At 43.0% G+C, this 20,371-nt stretch overlaps 1 protein-coding gene across 2 annotated transcripts in view; it reads left to right on the top strand.

The window, feature by feature from the left end:
• The first annotated feature begins 1,861 nt into the window (after nucleotides 1-1,861).
• Nucleotides 1,862-20,371, top strand: part of SPAG6 (sperm associated antigen 6) — a 54,925-nt gene continuing 36,415 nt past the window's right edge. For both annotated transcript variants that reach the window (XM_039526876.1, XM_039526877.1), the window contains exons 1-2: nucleotides 1,862-2,036; nucleotides 2,189-2,284. In XM_039526876.1, coding sequence (XP_039382810.1) covers nucleotides 2,012-2,036; nucleotides 2,189-2,284 — 121 coding nt within the window. In that variant the 5' untranslated portion in view covers nucleotides 1,862-2,011. The remainder of the gene's footprint in view (nucleotides 2,037-2,188; nucleotides 2,285-20,371) is intronic.

The following is a 20,371-nucleotide window of genomic DNA, read 5'->3' as shown; positions in this document are numbered from 1 at the left end:
TGCACTTGGACTTTCAGAAAGACTTTGACAAGATCCTTCACCAAAAGTTCTTAAGCAGAGTAGGCAGTCATGGGATAAGAAGGAAGGTCCTCTCACTGATCAATAACTGGTTAAAAGATAGGAAACAAAGGGAAGGAATAAAAAATGGTCAGTTTTCACAGTAAAGGGAAGTAAATAGTGAGGTCCCCCAAGGATCTGTACTGGGACCTGTGCTTTTCAACAGATTCATAAATGATCTGGGAAAGGGAGTAAACAGTGAAGTGGAAAAGTTTGCAGACCATACACAATTACTCAAGATAGGTTAGTTAAGCCCAAAGCTGACTGCAAAGAGGTATAAAGGGATCTCACAAAAACTGAGTGTCTGGGCAAGAAAATGGCAGATGAAATTCAGTGTTGATAAATGCACAGTAATGCACATTGGAAAGCATAATCCCAACTATGCATACAAAAATGGAGGGATCTAAATTAGCTGTTAACAATCAAGAAAGAGATCTTGGAGTCTTCATGGATAAGTTCCCTGAAAATATCTGCTCAATGTGCAGTAGCAGTCAAAAAAGCTAACAGAGAATTAGATACCATTAGGAAAGGGATAAATAATAAAACAATAAATATAATTATGCCACTATATAAATCCATGGTATGACCACACCTTGAATACTGCATGCAATTCTGGTTTCCCAATCTCAAAAAAGATACATAAGAATTGAAAAAAAGTACAGGGAAGGGCAACAAAAATAATTAGGGGTATGGAACAGCTCCATGTGAGGAGAGATTAAAAAGACTGGGACAGTTCATTTTAGAAAAGAGAGAACTGAGCGAGATATGACAGAGGTCTATAAAATCATGTATGGTGTGGATAAAGTGAATAGGGAAGTGTTCTTTATCCCTTCATATAACACAAGTATCGGGGTCACCCAATGAAATTAATAGGCAGCCGGTTTAAAACAAACATAAAGTGCTTTTTCACACAAGACAGTCAACCCGTGGAACTCTTGCCAGGGGATATTGTGAAGGCCAAAAATATAAAGGTTCAAAATAGAATTAAATAGGCTCATGAAGGATAGATCCATCAATGGCTATTAGCTAAGCTGGTGAGGGACACAACCCCATGCTCTAGGTGTCCCAAAACCTCTGACTGCTAGAAGCTGGAACCAGAGGATCGTGGAATCAATCATTGGATTAAGTTCCCTGTTCTGTTTATTTGCTCTGAAGCATCTGGGACTGGCCACTGTCAAAAGACAGTATACTGGGCTTGATGGACCATTGAGCTGACTCAGTATGGCCTTCTTATGTTAATTAATGTGTGTGTTCCACAAAACACACCAAGGCAAACAGGTAATGGGGAGACAGCTTTTCTTCTAGGGAGAGAAAAGGCAATGACATAAATAAAAGCATGATATAACAATGTGATAAAAGGCATGAGATGGTGTATATGTCATTCTATATGGTATAAAGACATGCCATACATTTTATGTGGCTCTGTAATATGTCCGCTAGGACAGCCGGATCCTGCACTTACGCACTTGTTTAACTTTATGCACAGCGCAGTGTAAATACCGTCTGTAGCTCGTAACAGACTAAGCAGCCAGCAGGTTCATTGCACTTTCCCCACTATGTAGCTACGCTGCTACCAGCCCCCAGCGGCTCTGCGTAGCAGGTCTGAGCACCCCAACACCCGCACGCTCTGTGTCCATGGCCGGGGCTGCCCCCGCCCGCGTGCGCGACGTGCCCCGCGGGGAGCAGCTCCGCGAGCTCGGCTGCGGGGTCAGCCACCTGATGTCACAATCCGGCGGGGGCGGCTCCCTGCCCCTCCCCCCCCGGCCGGCGCCCGGCTTCCGTTTGGTTACCTAGGAGAAGATACACAGTGCGGCGCGGCGCGGCGCGGCGCGGCCCTGCTCGGCCCGGGAGTCCGCGTGAGGGGATTCGCGCGCCGCGCTGGTAGCCCACGTAGAGAGCGCCAGGTGCCCCCCCCCCGGCAGCCCCTCTCATTGACTCCCCACCACCCGGAGCCATGAGCCAGAGGCAGGTCTTACAAGGTATTTACCTATCGGAATTGCCACCCTGGGGGCCAGGCGCAGCGAGCCCCTGGCTCCAGCCGCGGGCGGGCGGCGCGGGAGGGACTGGCCTGGCTCGGCCCGGCCCGGGATCGCTTCCCAGTGCTAACTCTGTCCCCCTCTCCCACTTGCAGTTTTCGAGCAGTATCAAAAAGCCCGAACGCAGTTTGTTCAAACGGTTGCCGAACTTGCTACTAGGCCCCAGAATATCGAGACGCTCCAGAATGCAGGTAAAGCGCTTCCCTTCTTCCGCCGATCGGGGCCGCAGCCCTGGTGTGCGGGCACCAGACCGCAACGCATGCCCAGGGTGACTTTTACTAGCCTGTCCTGAGAGTATTTGCACCTTAAGGCCAGTCTGCATTTGCTTATCGAACTGACATGTTCACAGCAAAGGAACTCCAAGAGATGTAGTTGCACGATTCGTTTCACAGTCGCTATGCCAGCAAAGGAGAGGAAGGGAGGATCATATCCCCCCACCCAGGAACGAGTCAGTAGTTAACCTTTTTTACTCCCCCCCCCTGCAGTTTTATGAAGGAGAAAAATAACGCAGGTGTTACATTTAAAGAACAAATACTAGGGTTTACAGTCTGCTACTATCTAATTTGGGTGTTTAAACTATGGATGGTAGAAGGACAGCATTTTACTTTGCCATTATAATGGTGTCTGACAATGCTGGAGTAGAAATATTGATCTCACTGATGGAGGTGAAGAGAAAAACTTTACAGCTTTACAGAAAGACTCTAAAATATAAATGGTTCCTGTTCACAAAAGCTAAAAGTATTTTAGGCACAGTGTGCTGAATGAGAAAATAAAATATCTGCAATTTTTTAATATTCAGCATTTATCTGTGGAATTCTTCTAGAGACAGCTCAAGACTTTCTGTTTTGTTTTACCTGTTGCTTAGGCTTTCAACTAGTCAGTATGTAGGTACTGTATAGTTCTCTTTGCAATCCTGTTTGGGCACCCTGTCTGTTGTATCTTCCTGGGTGAAATTTGGAAGTTTAACAATAGCCTCGGATTGCGCGCACACACATTTTCTTGCTTGACCGCAATTTTATTTCTAATTTTTTTAAGACTATGGATACCTTTGATACACTCTCCTACAAATTCCAATTTATTTGTATTTAAAGGAAAAATTGGCAGTATAAATGAACATTTTTTATTTTGTAAATAAAATTGTATTTGGAAGCATGAGGAATCATTAATAAATGGACTTTTAAATGAGGCTAGTTGTAATATTGTAAAGCAAAATCCTATTCAAAAGGTAAGCATGTATATATTGTGATAGTTGTTTATAAATTGTTGAATGCTTTCAGCCATCTGATGTGTTCTGCAACCACCTAGAAATTCAGACTTATTGCTGTTATGGAATTTAATAAACCAAAAATAAGAATTGTCAGGCATGTGAACTGATGAACAGTACAACCCAATTTTACTTATTTTATGGTATTGATAAACTAATTAGAATACTGTAAGCATTTTGTTTTAAATACTTGTTTTCCAAGTCTGTTAAACTGGTAGTTTTCCTGAAATGCGATAGGCACAAAGAAAACATGTACAACTCTATTAATAAATTTTGAACCAAACCATGTCACTATCTGTAAGTTCTTGTTAAAGAAATGTTGAGCTTGATTGTGCAAATAATCCATGAATGGAACACCCATTAAGTAAGCCTTATAGTATTATATGCCTGTCCATACTTCTTGATTTTGTCTTCCACAAAACCAGAGTATACACAACCTGATCTTGGTGTCCTTACTGATGCAATTTGTCCTCGTTTGTGAAACAGGATTGTTTGCTTGAGTATGAACTACTCGTGATTAAGGGATTTGGGATGGGGCCGAATATTTTAACAAATTGCATTTCTTTTGGAAACAGTTCTGCAAACGATTCAAGTCAGGATCAGGCCTTATATTTGCTATTTTAAAAAAATGACTAAAGAAAGTTATTGTTTACAGAGAGTGAATAAAAAAACCCAACTAATCAACCAAATCAAACCCACCAACCAAACAAAACACCCCTAACCTCCAAGCACAGTTCTACTTTACATTATTATTTTTTAAAAACATTTGTGGTTGATTAACTTAGTATAAAGCTATTTGGTTAGTTGAAATTCTGATCACTTTACAAACCTGAAGGAAGAAGTGCAATGTCTCTACATCTACCTAACAATTAGAAAAATAAAATATAAAAATCGCCTTTTTGAACTTAAGTAAAATGAAAACAATGATGTGGTTTAGATGAACAATAACTAATTTTAAAAATAGGAAATGTGTTTAATGCACTAACTAGCATTTCACCCCAATGCCCTGAGGTCAAATAGTAGACTAGCTCAGGGGTTCTCACAACAAATTTTTTGGTGGCTTCAAAGAGCGGCCACCAACTCTTGCTGGTGGCTGCCATGACATTTTTTCTTAAAATACTTAATTAACTTTATGAAAAACAAATAAATATGCACATACACATGTCCAAATCATTGTCATTTATTTATGTAGGGTTTTTTTTGCAGACTCAATAATAAAAATAATGTACAGTTGTCCCTATTCCTTACTGGACCTAAATAGAATAGAAACACAAATAAGATGCTTTGCATGTTTTGCTTTTTTTGGTTGATTTTTTTTTTAGACTTGCTAGCTAGTATGTCTGCTATTGTGAAAAGTGATATTTGTATATTTGTTAATATCACTTTGCACAGCAGACTTACTCATCCTTGGCAAGCTGGGGGACAAATTAAACCCTGGATGGGGAGATGGGTAAGGAGGCAGGAGGGCCAGGGGTGATGGGAGACTGGATGGGAGGATGGAGGAGGCAGCAGGGTCAGGGCGATGGGGTTGTGTGAGTCCAGGGCTGGAGGCTTGGGTCCCGCTGCCTGGGTGGGGGCTGGAGGCAGCGGGTGCCAGTGGCAAAGTGAGGAGGGTGAGCCCGTGGCCAGAGCCTGAAGCCCTGTGGCTGGGGGACAGAGCCTGCTGCCTACCACCCCAGGGCTGAAGCCAAAGCCCAAGCCCCACTGCCCCCCCAGGAAAGTGGGGAACTCGCACTGGTTGCCTGCTCCTACAGTGTTTGTGGCTCCAGAAGGTGGCAGGGTCTAACCCCTGCTGCAGACCTTGGAGTAGGGGCCATTGCTTTGCCCCTCAAGTCACCACCCAGGAGGCTGTGGCTGCAAGAAAAGCCCCTGGTGGCCACATTTGACCACAGTGGCCGCATTTGAGAGAGTCTGTACTAGCTTACAAGTGAGAACAAGGGCTCGATACTGCATCCACTGACATCAGTGGAAGCAGGACTGGGGGCTGAGTTTGATAGTTTTATCCTAGTTTCCACTTGTGTGCATCATAAAACCATCAAGCAAAGTGGCATGTTGACAGTTTCTGTTCAAAAGAGGCTCAGGAATGGGATATTCCAGTTCAGTATTCCAGGTCTGTTTTTCTAAAATATGTGTTCTAGGAATTATTTTGAGGAAGTCCTATGGCCTGTGTTATACAGGACATCAGACTAGATGATCACAATGGTCTCTTCTGGCCACGGAACCTATGAGGGACCTGATACTGTATTTGTTGGGCAGCCAGAATTCCTACTGCGTTTTGGATGGACAAAGAATGCAGGATCAGGCCCCAGCCTCCTGGTGTATTGGAACAGCAATGCACAATATTTTCTGCCAGACATGTTTCAGTTTAGTCCTGTTACTCCTGTTTCATAAGTTTTTTAAATTTTCTCTCAAATTTTTAGATAAGAAAAATATTTGCAATGATAGTTTTTGTATAATTTTTTAACTTTTGACGTTCACAGACATTAAAAATGAAACCTGAATCCCTCCTTGAAAACCAATTCATAATCATGTGATTGTAACAGCAGATGTTGGTATCGAAATGCTTCAGCAGATGTGTCAAATGTACAATTTCTAAAACTGAATGTGGTTAATTGCTTAAAAAAGAAAAGAACCAAGAACCGTATTTTGAGGCATTATTGTCTACCAGACAACTGTCCTGTCTTTTATGGTGGTCTTGCTATATAAAACTGTTTCTAATGAAACAACAGGGTGGAGGGGTGTCCTTTATTACATAAGAATGAAACCATTCTATATACACTTACAGGTTGTCTCTTTGTTTATCCTTATAACGAAAGCTCATTATTTATTAAGCAGAGAACTGTTTTAAGAAGATATAGCACTTGATCCTGAAAGATGCTTACTGCCTAAATTTCCATTGACTGTAACAGGAGTTGAGGGTGCTTATCGCCTTACAGGAGAGGGCCCCTATTGTGCATTTAAAGGACTGTCAGGCCTGATCCTGCTCCCAGTGAAATAAATGGCAGTTTTGCCATTGAATTAAATTTGAGCAGCATTGGGCCTTTAAATAACTTACTTTACATCAGTCAGTGTAGAAATCCTTAGCAATAAATACATGAAGATTCCTAATGTCATTTCAGAAATGAAATAGAGTTTGAGAGGGCTCTTGCTATTTGTTAAACAGTGTCCTTGATCAAAAGCATCCAAGCTGGAGATGTTGTTTTTAAAAAAGTTGATTACACTTTAAGCACCACTTATCTAGTATCATAATAGATGCCATTTGAGGAGGCATGTGAACCAATAGTGAGTAACAAGATATGCAATATCAGTGGCAACTGTATTGTGGTAGTAGATAGATAATAATACTAATAGTGTAATTGAATTTAAAATATAATGGCTCAGATTGCACTCCTAGATCTGCTCACACAGATCTCCACCACCTTTTGCACCAAAACAAGGTCAGTGTCAGTGCTTACTTTGTAACGAAAGAGGTGTTGGGACTCAATCAATTCGTTTACTTTCATTACTGACACACCAAACCTAGGAGGTGCCAGGGCTGAGCACTGGCATAAATTAAACACTGTTCAACTTCCTTAGCAGCACCATTTTCCCCTTTCAGACCCCGTGGAGGCCTTTCGGCATGGTCTGGGCTCCGTGCTAGTGGAGACTGGGGATCTGTCTATGCTGCAACTTGGAGTGAACCTCTCAGCCTGGGTAAACAGACTCGTGATAGCAGGGCTCAGCCTAGTGCGTTAATAATAGCAGTGTGGATGTTGTGGCTCTGGTGGAGACTCTGGCTAGTCACCCAAGATCAGATGTATGGGGTCAGGTGGGCTTGAGAGCCCAAGTGGCACCATCCTATTTTTAGCACACTAGCTTGAGCCCCTCTGTCTATCCGCACTGGGAAGTTTGCTGTCAGCTGCAGCCTACGCATACCCAGGGAGGGCTGAAGGGAAGATACACATCTTCCCACTCCAAATACACACACACCTCCTGGACTTTGTGGCGAATCCTCATAAAGATAATATAGCCCCAGGCTGCATTATTCTGTTTGCAGAGCCCCTGCCCCCAATCCTGTAGCTACAACTGACCTGGGAGCTAGGGGCCATTGCAGATAATGCTTGATGCAGGTGGCTCTGGCTTTCCTCTGATACTCACATTTGGTGCAGTGTGTGCAAGTTTGGAGCCTACTCTATGGCTTCTTCCATGGTGAAGCTATTCCCCGCATGGGACAGTGAGAGATCATTGCGAGAGAACCTTCACAGAGATTTCCTCCCCTAGAGCTCCTTCCTGTATGTGTGCTTTCTTGCTGGCCATTGTTCCTGCCTTGGATGTTTTTGTGAATGAGTCTACTCACATGAGTAAGTGCTACTCATTACTCAAAGATGAGTAAATGTTGAAGAATTGGGCCTCTTAATTCATAATTAATGCACATATCTGAAAGGGGGGGAAAAATCCTCCCCCAGAAAACCTGTGTCAACTGGTAAATGTGTAACTGAGACACTAAAAAAACAATTCACTTAACAAATTTCATTCTAGTGGGCTGGGATTTATGGAAGAAATCTATTTTGATGTTAGTAGTTTTACACATTTCTTTTAAAAATAAATCTGTTCTGTTGGCAGGCACAGCCCGTGAATGTTGGTATCAGAATTAATTATTAAAAGAAAAACAATGATTTCAAGTATTAGAAATTGCATATTTTCAACTATAATTAAAGATGGACTTGAATCAACCCCTCCTCCCTGTGTGATCAAAACTTCCACCTGCCTTGAACTTTGGGATAGTTTAGAATCAAGTCTGAACTTTTGGCACAGGCCCATTTCTATTAGTGAAAATCTTATTCACTGTGAGCCTAATTCTGCCATCCTCATTCATCCTTAGAAGTAGAATATTCTGCAAGTAGTGCCACTGGAATGAATGGGATTACTTGCTGGGCAATTTGCTATTTAATAAGAATAAGTACAGTGGAATCAGGTTCTGTGAGTTTAGTGGTTTCTTAGTTTCTGGAAACCAGTTCTGTACTCTCACCTTCAGCTTGAGTGAGAATTTAAGTTATACATTTTCTTTCAGTGGAGCTTGCACTGATGAGGATTGTTGCTTTAAATTATGAAGTTAGACATCCAGTTGGAATTAAGAATCAGTTTTATTTCTCTGATTGAAATGGCCTCAAAGCCAACAGACTAAGGAACAACTCTTGCCATTCTTTCCCATGGCTGGATCATGCCCTTCTGAATGGGGTGGCTAGGAGTTGAGTAGAAAACTGAGGATGGAATTTGAGAATTTGAAAAATGGAATTTGAGAGGCAGTGTAGTCCAGTGGCTAGAGAACCAGATAAGGAATTGGGAGACCTGCTGGTGACCTGGTGGGTGACTTGTGCAAGTCACTTTACCTCTTTGTGCCTCTGTCATGTCTATTCAGAGTGTAAGCTCTTCAGGACAGGGGCTGTGTCTTATCTGTTTGTACAGTGCTGAGTGTGATTGTGGGGGGAGGGGGAGGAGCTTGATGTCAGTTGAGGCTTCTAGGCACTATTGTAGTATAAATATGAAACATTTCCAGCTCTCTATTGGTAGGGTGGTTTTTCTAGAGAGGGCTGAGTGCATGGCCATAAAACGGTAGTGTGGACATAGAGTGCATAGAAAGGAGGATGACCTTATTGTTAAGATAGTGGACTGGAACTCAGGAGATCTTGACTCTCTCTCAGGTCTGCTATGAGCTTCCTATGTGGCTTTGAGTAAACCATTCAAGCTTCCCGTGTACTTTAGTTCATGTAAGATAGGAATAATAATACTACTTCTACCTCAAAACAATGTTGTAAGGGTAGATCCATGTCTGTCTGTGAGGCTCAGGTACAAGGATGATAAGCATAATGACAACACTTATTAATAATAATTATTAATAATAGTTAAGCTTCCGAAAGACCAAAACCATGATCCTGTGGAATGATGTAGCAAATGGGTGCTAGTGAAAATGGAGATTCCTGAAAGCTGAGACAGGTAGGATATTGGAGTGGAGTAAGTGGAGCTGTTAAAGAGTAGGACATGGAGTGGGATCTACTGAAATTTTCTGCCAGAAATTTTAATCTGACATGGTACATTCTGTTCAGGAGATGGGATAATGTAATGCAGAATACGCACTGCTGGCTCCAGCTCTACCCTGAGGTCCACAACCTTTCAAAACCTGCAGTCCCAAATTTGCAGAGGTGCTTCAGCATGCTTCTACTTTGAGGAGATGGTGCTCAGGTTCATCTTGCTCCACATGTGCATGGACTAGCCTGTATTTTCACAGTTTCCTCCTCTTCTAGGACACATTTGGATGGATGATTTAGTACTTAGGGCCAGATTTTTAAAGATATTTAGGTGGCAAAAGGTACAGATAGGGACTTTTGAAAATCCTACCAGGCACCTACCAATGTCTTTAAAAGTCTGACCCTTAGACCTTATTAAGACAAAACTCTGACTCAACTGGGAGCATTGCCTGAGTAGGGCCTACAGGATCAGGCTCTGACTAAGGACTTCAGGGTTTTGCCCCACATTTAACAAAATGTAAAAGAATCTACTCTTCTTTATTGCATAAACTTACAAAGTGCTTTGCAAACATCGTGTTGATGCCACTGAACTCGCAATAGTAAGGGCTTGAGGATCAGATGCATAGAATAAGACATGTAACCTGCTCCAGGGAATCTACATTCTAAGAGCTGGATCCTGCAATTGATTCTGCACGGACAGACTCCTGTGCTCATATGGATCCAGTTATAGGATCTAGATGTATGAGCCCAATAATTTCCTCAACTCCAATTGACCAACTTCAGTGGAACGAGAGAAGGTAAAGAATGCTGTTGAGGTGACTAGGAGTTTGTGAGAAGAGAAGTGAGTGGGGAAGGGGAATAACTGATATGGTAAAAGCTGGGCAAGAAGCATGTGAGGGGGAGAATGGAGATCAAAGCCAAGAGATAATCACTGGAGTCATGGTGGGAAAATAAAGTAGGGAAGTTGCTTTCTTGGGGTTTTGTGATTTGGAGCTGTCCATTGAAGGAAAGAAGGAAGTGTGTTAATGCAAGTACCAGAGATATCATGAGGGGGAAAGAGGAATCATCACCAGGGCTCAGAAAGTAGGCTTTGAAAGGGATTTGTTGCTCCTGGATCCTCTGTCTCTTTTGTGTCCAGCCTCTGTGGATGAAGCCCACAGGTAGTGTAGGGTGGTAGAGATCCTGTTGGCAGCTGCTGGTTGGCTTCTGAAGTGGCCAGTAAAAGGGAGCAACTCCTTTTGGCTTCCTTGATTTTTGTTGCTCCATGCCTATGTGGAGGAAGCCTGTATGGGATTTGGGTGGGAGATCCCGCTGGAGGTTGCTGATTAGCCACACGAAGGGCATTTTAGGAGAGCCAATTCTCCTGGATCCCTTCTGCCTCCAGCCCATATGGAAGAGGCCTATGAAATAGCTGGGAAGGTCTTAAAAGGAAGTGGTTTGCTACTCCTGGCTGCTTCTGGATCCTCTGCTGACAAAGTGAGTGTTTGTCATGTTCTCCATCATCTGTTAATTACATTGAAAATTGCCCAGTTATCCAAAACATCAGTTATTGAAACATATTCAGTATCCCCATTAGTATCTGGAGAATCCTAGCTATACTCAAGCAGAGGATTGGTGGTGGTAGGAATGCTCTCTCACAGAAATGAATGTGTGGCTGAGGATTGCTATTTAAGGGGTTCTCTGAGAGGGAATATCTTGAGACAAGGGGGTGAAGGCTCCCTTTCTCATTAAGCTTCAGGGAAACTTCTAATCACCTCTAGTTAAGTCTTGCTGCTACACTGTTTCTAGGGGGGAGGATTTTAGATAATCTAGGATACTATTCCATTTCCACTTTCTCCAGACTCCCTAAGGTTTCCTCTTTTAATTGGTCTTGGGTCTGGATTTGGGAATCAAAATTCCTGAAAACTCAAGGTTACATGACAATTGCTTGAATATTATCATGATTAACTTACTGAATGTCCTCCACATGCGCTGGGCACTGTACAAAACACAGAGTACAATCTAGCTGCTGCTCCAAAGAGCTGATCGTCTACACTAGATGGACAGAACAATTCAGATACAAAATACACTGGTGGGTCACAAAGTGGTGTAGAGGGTTTTTTAAAGTTTTTGTGGAAGAAACCTGTTTTTAAGGAGGGCTTTAAATGAAAATAATGTGATTATCAGGTGCAGACTGAGGGATTTCAAAGCATAATGGGTGACATAGAAGAATCTTCTCTTTGTATCCAGTTACATTATTTTTTTCTTTTTTAGTTTCAGGTGTTCTCCCCCAAGCAGTAGAAAGAACCAAACAAAAGCTGCTGTCTGTGGCAGATTACTCTTTGTTTGGCTACAAGGTCTTGGAAAGAAAAATCTGGAACCTGTAGCTACCCTGAACGTTTTTCCCTGATAAAGCTAGGCAGCAGCCAACACTTGTCTGCTGAAGTGAGACAAATCAGGCTTTTGCACAAACCACTACTTGAAATGTGTGAGTTAAAAGTGATTCAGCTTATAAAGGCTGTAAGGTTTCTTTGAAACAAAAATGATGAATTAGAAACTGTGAATAGAAAGGGGAATCATTCCCTGTCCAAGGTCAGTCACTGGGAGGTTATGTAAGGGAGAATATTTGGATATTGCTCTTTTTTACTCCATCTCTGAATAGCTTATAGGATCTCTTCAAAGACAAATCTAGTCTGTTGGTATAAGTAGCGTACAGTCAAACCTCGCAATAACGTGCCCCGCCATAATGCGAAATCACATATAACGCGATCATAGGTTGGCTCCCTTTTAAGGCATAATACCAGTGGTTCCCAGCACCATGGCAGGGGAGAGAAGCTGCAGCCCCACGCCTGCCGGGGACAGAGAACTCCAAGGCTGCGGGCGCCAGTGCTCTCTGTCCCCGGCAGGTGCAGGGCCACGGCTTCTCTCTGGCTTCTCTGGGGCTGCAGGTGCCAGTGCTCTCTGTCTCTGGCAGGCCAGAAAGAAGCCGCGGCCCCACACCTGCCAGGGACAGAGAGCACCGGAGCCCGCAGCCTCGGAGTTCTCCGTCCCCGGCAGGCGGGGGGCCATGGCTCTTCTCCCCTGCTCGGCACTAGGCACTAGGCGGCGCATATCAATGCACCGTGTTGGGGACCACTGACTTAAACTGACCGGCTTGAAACCCTGCTATACCGCGACCCCGGATTTATCGCGATGGAATTTTTTGGACTCCAAACATCGCGTTATAGCGGGGTTTCACTGTACTTTGTTGTTGTTCTTTACTTTCTACATTGTTGCATGCAAACAAAATTAGGGAATTCGTCAATAAAGTTTTCCTGCCTCTGTAACAAGAGACTTCTCTATAGCAAGACCAAAAAGCAACCCCCCCATCAAAGCTCTATAGTAGGGCACTGCTACTCCCAGTTCTCAGTCTGCTTCTTCTGTTTCTCCATAGGAATTAGTTCAGCTATCCCCTAAACGGGTGGTAGTGGTGAAACAAAGAGCTCCCTATGCTTATTTGGCTGTGTGCTGAAACATTATGGCTCATCTCTATCCAGTAAATTTTTCTTGTTCAGTTCCACATACTTGGGTGTAGTGACGGCAGTCCCCTATAAGATGGCTTCCTTTCCATATCTGGTCATCTGTATTTGTGGGGCAAGGAGGTAATGTTCTTCAGGCTACTTCCTTTCCATGGCTGAGTTCTGTTTTGGAGCTCAGTCAGGAAAAGGTGATATGGGCCTTTTATACTTGTTCCCTCAGTAATCATCTAGGAAAGAACCTTCCCCATCCCAGGGAGTCAAACTACAGCAATTTGAAATAGATTGAATCTTCTCTGAGAAGGATTTGGTTTTGCTTCTGTTCTATTCAGGTTCTTATGTCGAGCCCATCATCATGGTATCTGAGTACCTTCCAGAAGAAAGAAGACTAGTATCTGTTGTGTGCTATGTGTTGCTTAGAAGGAAAGTAAAGGTGAAGAAGAAAGTTTTGCATTTTGACTCGAATGTGATGAGCATTGTTGATTAACATTCCTGTTAGCAACGTTTGTGCAAAAAATTACCCAATGCACTTGCTTTGAAGAGGTAAATAGATTGTGTAATCATCAAGGCCTGCTGAGCATGCTGTGGGATAGTTCCTAAGTGGGCAGTAGTAATGTCGTAGATGGCGTAACAGAAAGGGAGAGCGTGCAGAAAAACAGTGGTGGATGTACTGGGATTAACAAACATGGGCAATGTGAGTTGTGTTGGGGTAGAATTAGTAGCCTTTCTTCTCTTAAAGGCACAGACTTGTTAAACTGTGTAGTATCTTATGTTATATAAAACATTTTAAATCTTATGATAGGTTCCCTTAGCAGATAAGCACAAATCTTTGTTTTGTTGTTTGTTGGACAGGACCTAGCTAAAACTGCAGCAGAACTGATACTATAACTCCAGTACATGGACTCTTTCTACTTCTCTCTGCTGTGCTGGGGTGATTACTGGAGCAATGTCCGATCCCAGTTGCTCGGATATTGTAGCTAAATGTAGTAATGACGGAGCCGAGTCAGTCAGTCTGTTTCCGTGGAGCCGCCCCCAACGGGGCTGTCCACGTCTATTTATTATAAGTGGTTATATAAATCATGCTATTATACGCATGTACAAACTGAAGCCAACATCTCGCCCCCTCTCCTGGTTGGTGCTTCTTGCACTATGTACTCCAGAAATACACACCTTATCAGTGCTTAATCTATGTGCCTCCTGACCGGAAGTGTGGGGGGGTGTGTGTGGGAATCACTTCAGCTGCTCCAAATCCGGGGGCAGCATTCCAACCCCCTTAGCGCTTAGGAAGTGTAACATTCCTACAGCTAAACTTTTTTTTTAAATGATTTTTTCCCTTCCCCTTTTGGTAGCTATTGGTTTCAATGTGGGAAGGGAGGGAATGGAAACTGGCGTGTGTGAAAGTATGTATCTGGTGTACAAACCTGGATGAGGAGGGGCAGGAGTGGTGGTGACAACTTGCTCTAAATGTTGTATTGCTGTTCTAATTTTCTGCTTTGCTTTTTAAAGTTAATGTTACAAGTATTTTGATTCAAATTCTATAAATTCCCATGGAGTGCTGGTTGGAACATTTTTGGGAGATAGAGGGTGTGGACTTTGCTGTAGATGTGGATGCCAAGGGAAACAGGAGCTGTTGGGAGGGGGGAAATCAGGAGACTGTTGGAGTCATAGTTGCTGCTAAGTACTGGCATGTTAAGGGAAGGAGCATGTACAATGGGTCTTTTGATTTTAGCGGGGTTGCTTGCATGAGTAAGGATTGCTTGAGTGAATAACGGTTGCAGAATTGGTCTCTAAGGACCTGTTACTGCTCCCATTGAAGTCATTGGAAAAACTCCCATCGATTTCAGTGGGAACAGGGTTGAGCCCACCCCCCAAAAGGAAAGTCTCCCTTTGTGGCAGGCTGATCTGTCATCAGCAAAAGCTGTGGAAAGGGAGGTGGATGCCTTTGCTCTTCTTACAGCCAAGATTGAGGTTAAAACTTGCACTTCAGAGGAGAATTTACAACCTCTAAGTAAGCAAGTTGAATCATATATATGGAAAGTATAAAACTATTTCACAAGTGCTAGTCAGAGAAATGCTCTGGCACACAGTAAATAAGAAATCATGGGATGTGGGAGGACTTTTTTTTGAGGATTGGATTTTTAAGAGGGGGCTAAGATCACTGATAGGATCTAGACCCGGAGAATCAAACTCATTGTGTGGAAGGGTCCAGCTTTTTCTTTTAACCATAGCCTGTGGGTATAGTATAGCTTTAGAACTATATACCATCCTTAGTGAATCTCCCACTGATGGCATTACAAGGTTTACACAAAGATCAAGAATAGAATATGGCTGCTTTTAGTTCGAACAACAACAAAACTTTTGTTCAATACCTTTTGTCTCATTGAGGTATCACTCTGGGAAAATATGTTCTCCTCTATGATCAACACTATTACTACTCTGTTTCTCAACCTTTCCCATCCTTCTCCTTTCTTCCCATTGCATATTTCCTCCCCGCTGCAGTCAACGGTCTTCACACTAAATCCCCTCCCTATTGCATCAGCTAAAATGATCATCAGTGAAATATTTAACGCTAACATTCAAAGTGGTGTCACTAGGGGTATATCTACACTTCGAAGTGGGGGTGTGATTCCCATCTCAAGGAGACATACAAGTGCTAGTCTCATTGAGCTAGCAGACTAAAAATAGATTGTAGCTGTGGTAGTGTGAGCACTGGAACAGGCTAGCCACCCCCAGTACGTGCCCATCCAAGGCCCTGTGCCTGTACTTGGGATGGCTAGCCCATCCTGCCACTGACACTGTTGTAGCTATACTCTCTTTTTAGTGTGCTACCTCAGTGAGAGCTGCATGAGTAGGTTTCCTTGAGCTGGGAATCACACCCCCACCTCAAAGTGTAGACATACCTTGTAATTCAGCTTTAATACTCAAATGAAATTATTAGCCAGCAGGAGAATTCCCCCATCAGCTAGAAGTATATTTCTGAGAAATGAAAGCTTAAATTTTGCAGAATCTAGATAGGTCATGCAGGCCAAAAATGTCATCTAGTGTGGATCTGGCACTTGGACCCCTCAGCTCTAGACGGCTTCAGTCTCTGTTGCATTCAAAGTTTGAGCCACTCAAAATGTTTAAAAGGTTTGTTGACTCTCAAGCCCACCCACAGATGTTCATAGAAATGCAGGTTTGAATAAGGCTTGGAAACAAAAAATGTAGACTGTTTATTTCCTTCTGCTCTGTTGGCAAAAAGAGGGACCTGTGCTTCCTGCTCTGACAAGGGAAGCTGAGTGGCACAAATTTAACATACATTAAAAGCAGAAATCCCATCATAGTCAGTGTAAAAGTAGCATTGTTCTTGTCTACTGAATTCTATGTGGTATGGAGATACAGAGAGTGCCTGATCGCTCTGTGCTCAACTGGATCTTCAGTGGGCATTTTGCATTGTGTCAGGAATGGAGGATTGAGCATGCAACCTGTCATTTTAAAAGGAAAGATAAGAAATTATTGGCTGCAAAAGCAGTAACATCTCATAATGGTCCCTTCTGACCTTAAAGTCTAGGAGTCTATGAAGGGGAGGTTGATGGTTTATCAAAGGATGAGATTATAAAAATTGATAACAAGGTTTTTGGAGTTGGCACCAGGTCTTATCTTTTTATATACTCTGTAAAGTACCTAGCATATTTCAAAGTGATGTATAAATAATTTACTAATAATGATAAACTCCTTTCATCTCAGAGTGTGGGTGGATAATAATTTAGTGGCCAATCCTCTGGGATAATAAGTGTCTCCTGCAAAGTGTTGCATGAACTCCCATTGATATCATATCGGAAGGTGTATGGGAGGATCAGGCCCTTGATCACTGTTGAGCCTCTAAAGACCACCTTTTAGTCTCATTGGCTTGAGCAGAATATGCCCCAAATGTACCTCCATGACCAAAGAAATATTTATATAGAGCCCAGTTTTGCCTTTCTTTGGAATATGGTCCAATGATAAATAACTAGAAGATTGCAAAGTTACCATTAAAAGTGCCTTCATAATGCTGAGCATGTATTTAGAGTTTAATTTTGGCTTTCCCTCATTGAGGAGGGCCTCTGCATATTCTGATTTGTAGCACGGGGCTTTAGGAATTTTCTGGGAAGTAGTGCCCACTGGGGTTGCGCAAGCTTCCTCTCGCAGCACTTGGTGTTCTGAGATAAGATTTTCAAAGGGTCTGTGTGGGCCCAGATGGTTCCATTACTTTCTTTTCACAGCCAACTACAGATGTAGGCTCATTCTCTCCTGGCCAGGAACAGTGTTTTTTTCTTGTGATCATAAAGCTCTTCATTTCATAGAATAGAATCTCAGGGTTGGAAGGGACCTCAGGAGGTCATCTAGTCTAACCCCCTGCTCAAAGCAGGACCAAACCCAACTAAATCCCTAAATGGCCCCCTCAAGGGCTGAATTTACAACCTTAGGTTTAGTAGGCCAATGCTCAAACCACTGAGCTATCCCTCCCCCACTATGTTGTTAATTTAGTCAGCTAGCTCGTAAGTATCAGGTAGCTGTGTACATTAAATTTTATAGTGGACCTAGGCCCTTAGGTATTTTGGTCATGACCGATCAGACCTCTGAGAACTAAATAATGAGGGTGGAATCAAGTGGTGTATTTGGTGTTCTTTCATGTTCCCAGAGGAGGACCAGCATTCTTGTCTGGCTGTTCTGTTTGGGGGAAGCTTATTTCCTGATTTGTTGCTTTGTATGTAGAGCCTTTCCACCTTGAGTATGCACAATTAGGCAGGCAAGGCCCTGTGCCTCCCTCACTGAGGACAATTTACAAGCCTGGCCATGGATCTACTCCTGTGATTGGACAGAATCTGCCACTTTCAGCTTCAAACCAGCCAAATCAGATGACACAGGCACAAAGAAATTAGTACCAGACAGATTGAGATCTGTGGCTGTAGTGCCTAAAACCCTTTTAGGCACAGAGGCCTCATTGGCAATGAGAACCTCAGCAGTGTTCTGTGCCAGAACTTCACTGATGCCAAGCCTAATTTTGCCTCCTACAGAGCCCCTCTGTGCAAGTCTTTCATTGGTGATGGGCTAAGTAACTTGGCACAAAGTTGGTAATAATTCATCTCCACATTACGTATCCCCATAATCTATTCTGGATTATTTCTTGTACTTGGTCTCTCATCCTCTCCTTGTCTTCTATCCAGGTGAGTCTGTCTGAAACGCCAATGTATAATTTGTCAGTGGACAGTTCTAAATTTTTTCAGTCACTCATCATCACAAGACTCATAAAAATAACTTGTTCCATCATGGGCCCTTAACCTGGTGCTGGCAAAGTTGATGGTCTCACTGACCCCTTGGGAGAACCCCCTCTGTTCCATTTGTCACTCCAGACAGTGGGCTAGATCAGCTGATGCTAACTGGTGTAGTTGAAAAAACAGAGACAGATGGAGTATAATTACCATAGCTCTGAACATTCGAGGCTGTGATGCAGGGCTCTTGTGCCCATTGCAACCACTGCTTTACAGCTGAGGTAGAACATCCACCAGGTCTTAGCATATGGAGGCAACACTTTCAAAGAACCACAGTTAGTATAATAAGTAACCTTCCCTCCTCTACAAATTGTGTTCTTTATGCAGACATGCACGTATCTCCTAACTTTTGTTTTGTGTTTGTTCTTTAGGTTATATTAGATTTGGCTCTGCTTTATAGGGTATTTTATGTCAAAAATAAAATGTGTTTCAAAACTGCTCTTGATTAAATTGTTTTATCTCTCTGCATAGTTTAATTATGTGAGGAACAATGTACCCAAACTCTCAATTCAGCAGGGTACATCCATGATGTAAGCTCCTTAGGTTAGGGAGTTTTCTTTTTTTGTGTTTGGCTAGCATGTTGTGGGCACTACCATAAATACATAATAAATAATTATTACAATAATAATAATGAAATATCAATAACTCTTCTATCTGGAGAGCAATATATTACAGCTCTTGCTCCCCAAATTAGTCGCTATAATGTATGTAATGTAATCTGGTGTAATTCCATCAATAGGTTGTGGTGGCAGCATAAATCAAGAGGAACATCGTAATATTTCATCACCAGAAGCCCAAGATGGAATTTCTTGTGCATATTTGCATTTCCTTGGTAGCATATTTGTTGGTTTTTTTAAATCAGAGTTGAAACTGCTTCCCTTTGTAAAGGTTTCTGTTTATAGTTTTATATTTGAAAAAATGATTAATACTATTGTGATGTCCTATGAGTATTTTAATTTTTGTTTGCTCTTAGAATTTTCAAAAGTGAGACTGGAGGATGGTTAATTATCTCTAAACTGCGTTTCTAAGAGAGGACCAAATCCTGGAGTGCCCTTTAAAGCACTTTAAAAACTGATTGTGGGGACTACAAGGGAGTAAAATCAGCAGAGATGTTGCAAAAGAAGATTCCATATTCCCGTATGCCCAGCGGGTCTTTGCAGCTCACTGTGGAGGAAGAGAATGTAGACAGGAGCGGCTCTAGGCACCAGCAAAAGAAGCTGGTGCCTAGGGCGGCAAAATCTAGGGGGCGTCCCCTGCCGCCGGGAGGGGCGGGAGGCTGGGCCGGCGGACCTGCCGCAGTCATGCCTGCGGGAGGTCCACTGGAGCCCCGGGACGACTGGACCTGCCGCAGGCATGACTGCGGCAGCTCAAGCGGAGCCGCCGGACCCGCGAACCGTCCGCAGCCGCGGGAGGTCCAGCCGAGCCACGCGGGACCAGTGGTCCCTCTGCAGTCATGCCCGCGGGAGGTCCGCTGCTCCCGCGGCTCCGGGGCGCCTCTCGCGCATGACTGCTTGGGGCGGCCAAAAACGTAGAGCCGCCCCTGAATGTAGACTAGCCATAAGAGGGACAAGGGCATAGATGGTAGATCTATAAATGTTGTGAGTGAAAAAATCTGTGTCTGGCAAAGCAGACCTGCTACTCTTCCCATAATCTGCTATAGGAACTATAGCCTCTGTCCAGATGTCTTGGCCTGTTGGGGCCAGGATGACTTCATGTAGAGCAAAGCTGAAATAAAAAGAGTTTGCTTGTTTTCTCAAGATTTGCCCCAAAATACTCACTTGCTTATGTATATTGGTTTATGCCAGATGGTCTATCAGGAGAGGAGTGGAAAGATGGTTTTGTGATTATTGTGCTGGATTCGGAATGAGACTTGCTTCTTCATATGAATAACAGGGATAACAATACTTCCCTACTGCGCAGAGATGCTGTGGTGATAAATAAGTATCCGAGAACTTTACAAACATTAATTCAAGTGCTGGGAGGAGAGGAGGGGCAAATCAGGACTTAGATATAATACATCGCCCACCCATGTGTTGCAAACACATCTTTACTTGTTGGAAAGCAGGTGGGAATGTTATAGACATTAGCAGGAACAGGAAAATATTTGATTAATTTTCAGTGGAACATTTGTGAATTTATCACAAGTTTCTGCTACTTGTAAGAGTCTATTTAATTTGTTTTTATGAAAAAAAAGTCTGTTTAGATAAATCTTTGCTTATAGTAT

This window comes from Mauremys reevesii, linkage group 2 (genome assembly GCF_016161935.1).
Source record: "Mauremys reevesii isolate NIE-2019 linkage group 2, ASM1616193v1, whole genome shotgun sequence".
Taxonomy (NCBI): Eukaryota; Metazoa; Chordata; order Testudines; family Geoemydidae; genus Mauremys; species Mauremys reevesii.
The sequence above is the reverse complement of the archived record's forward strand: the minus strand, read 5'-3'. Positions and strand labels throughout refer to the sequence as shown.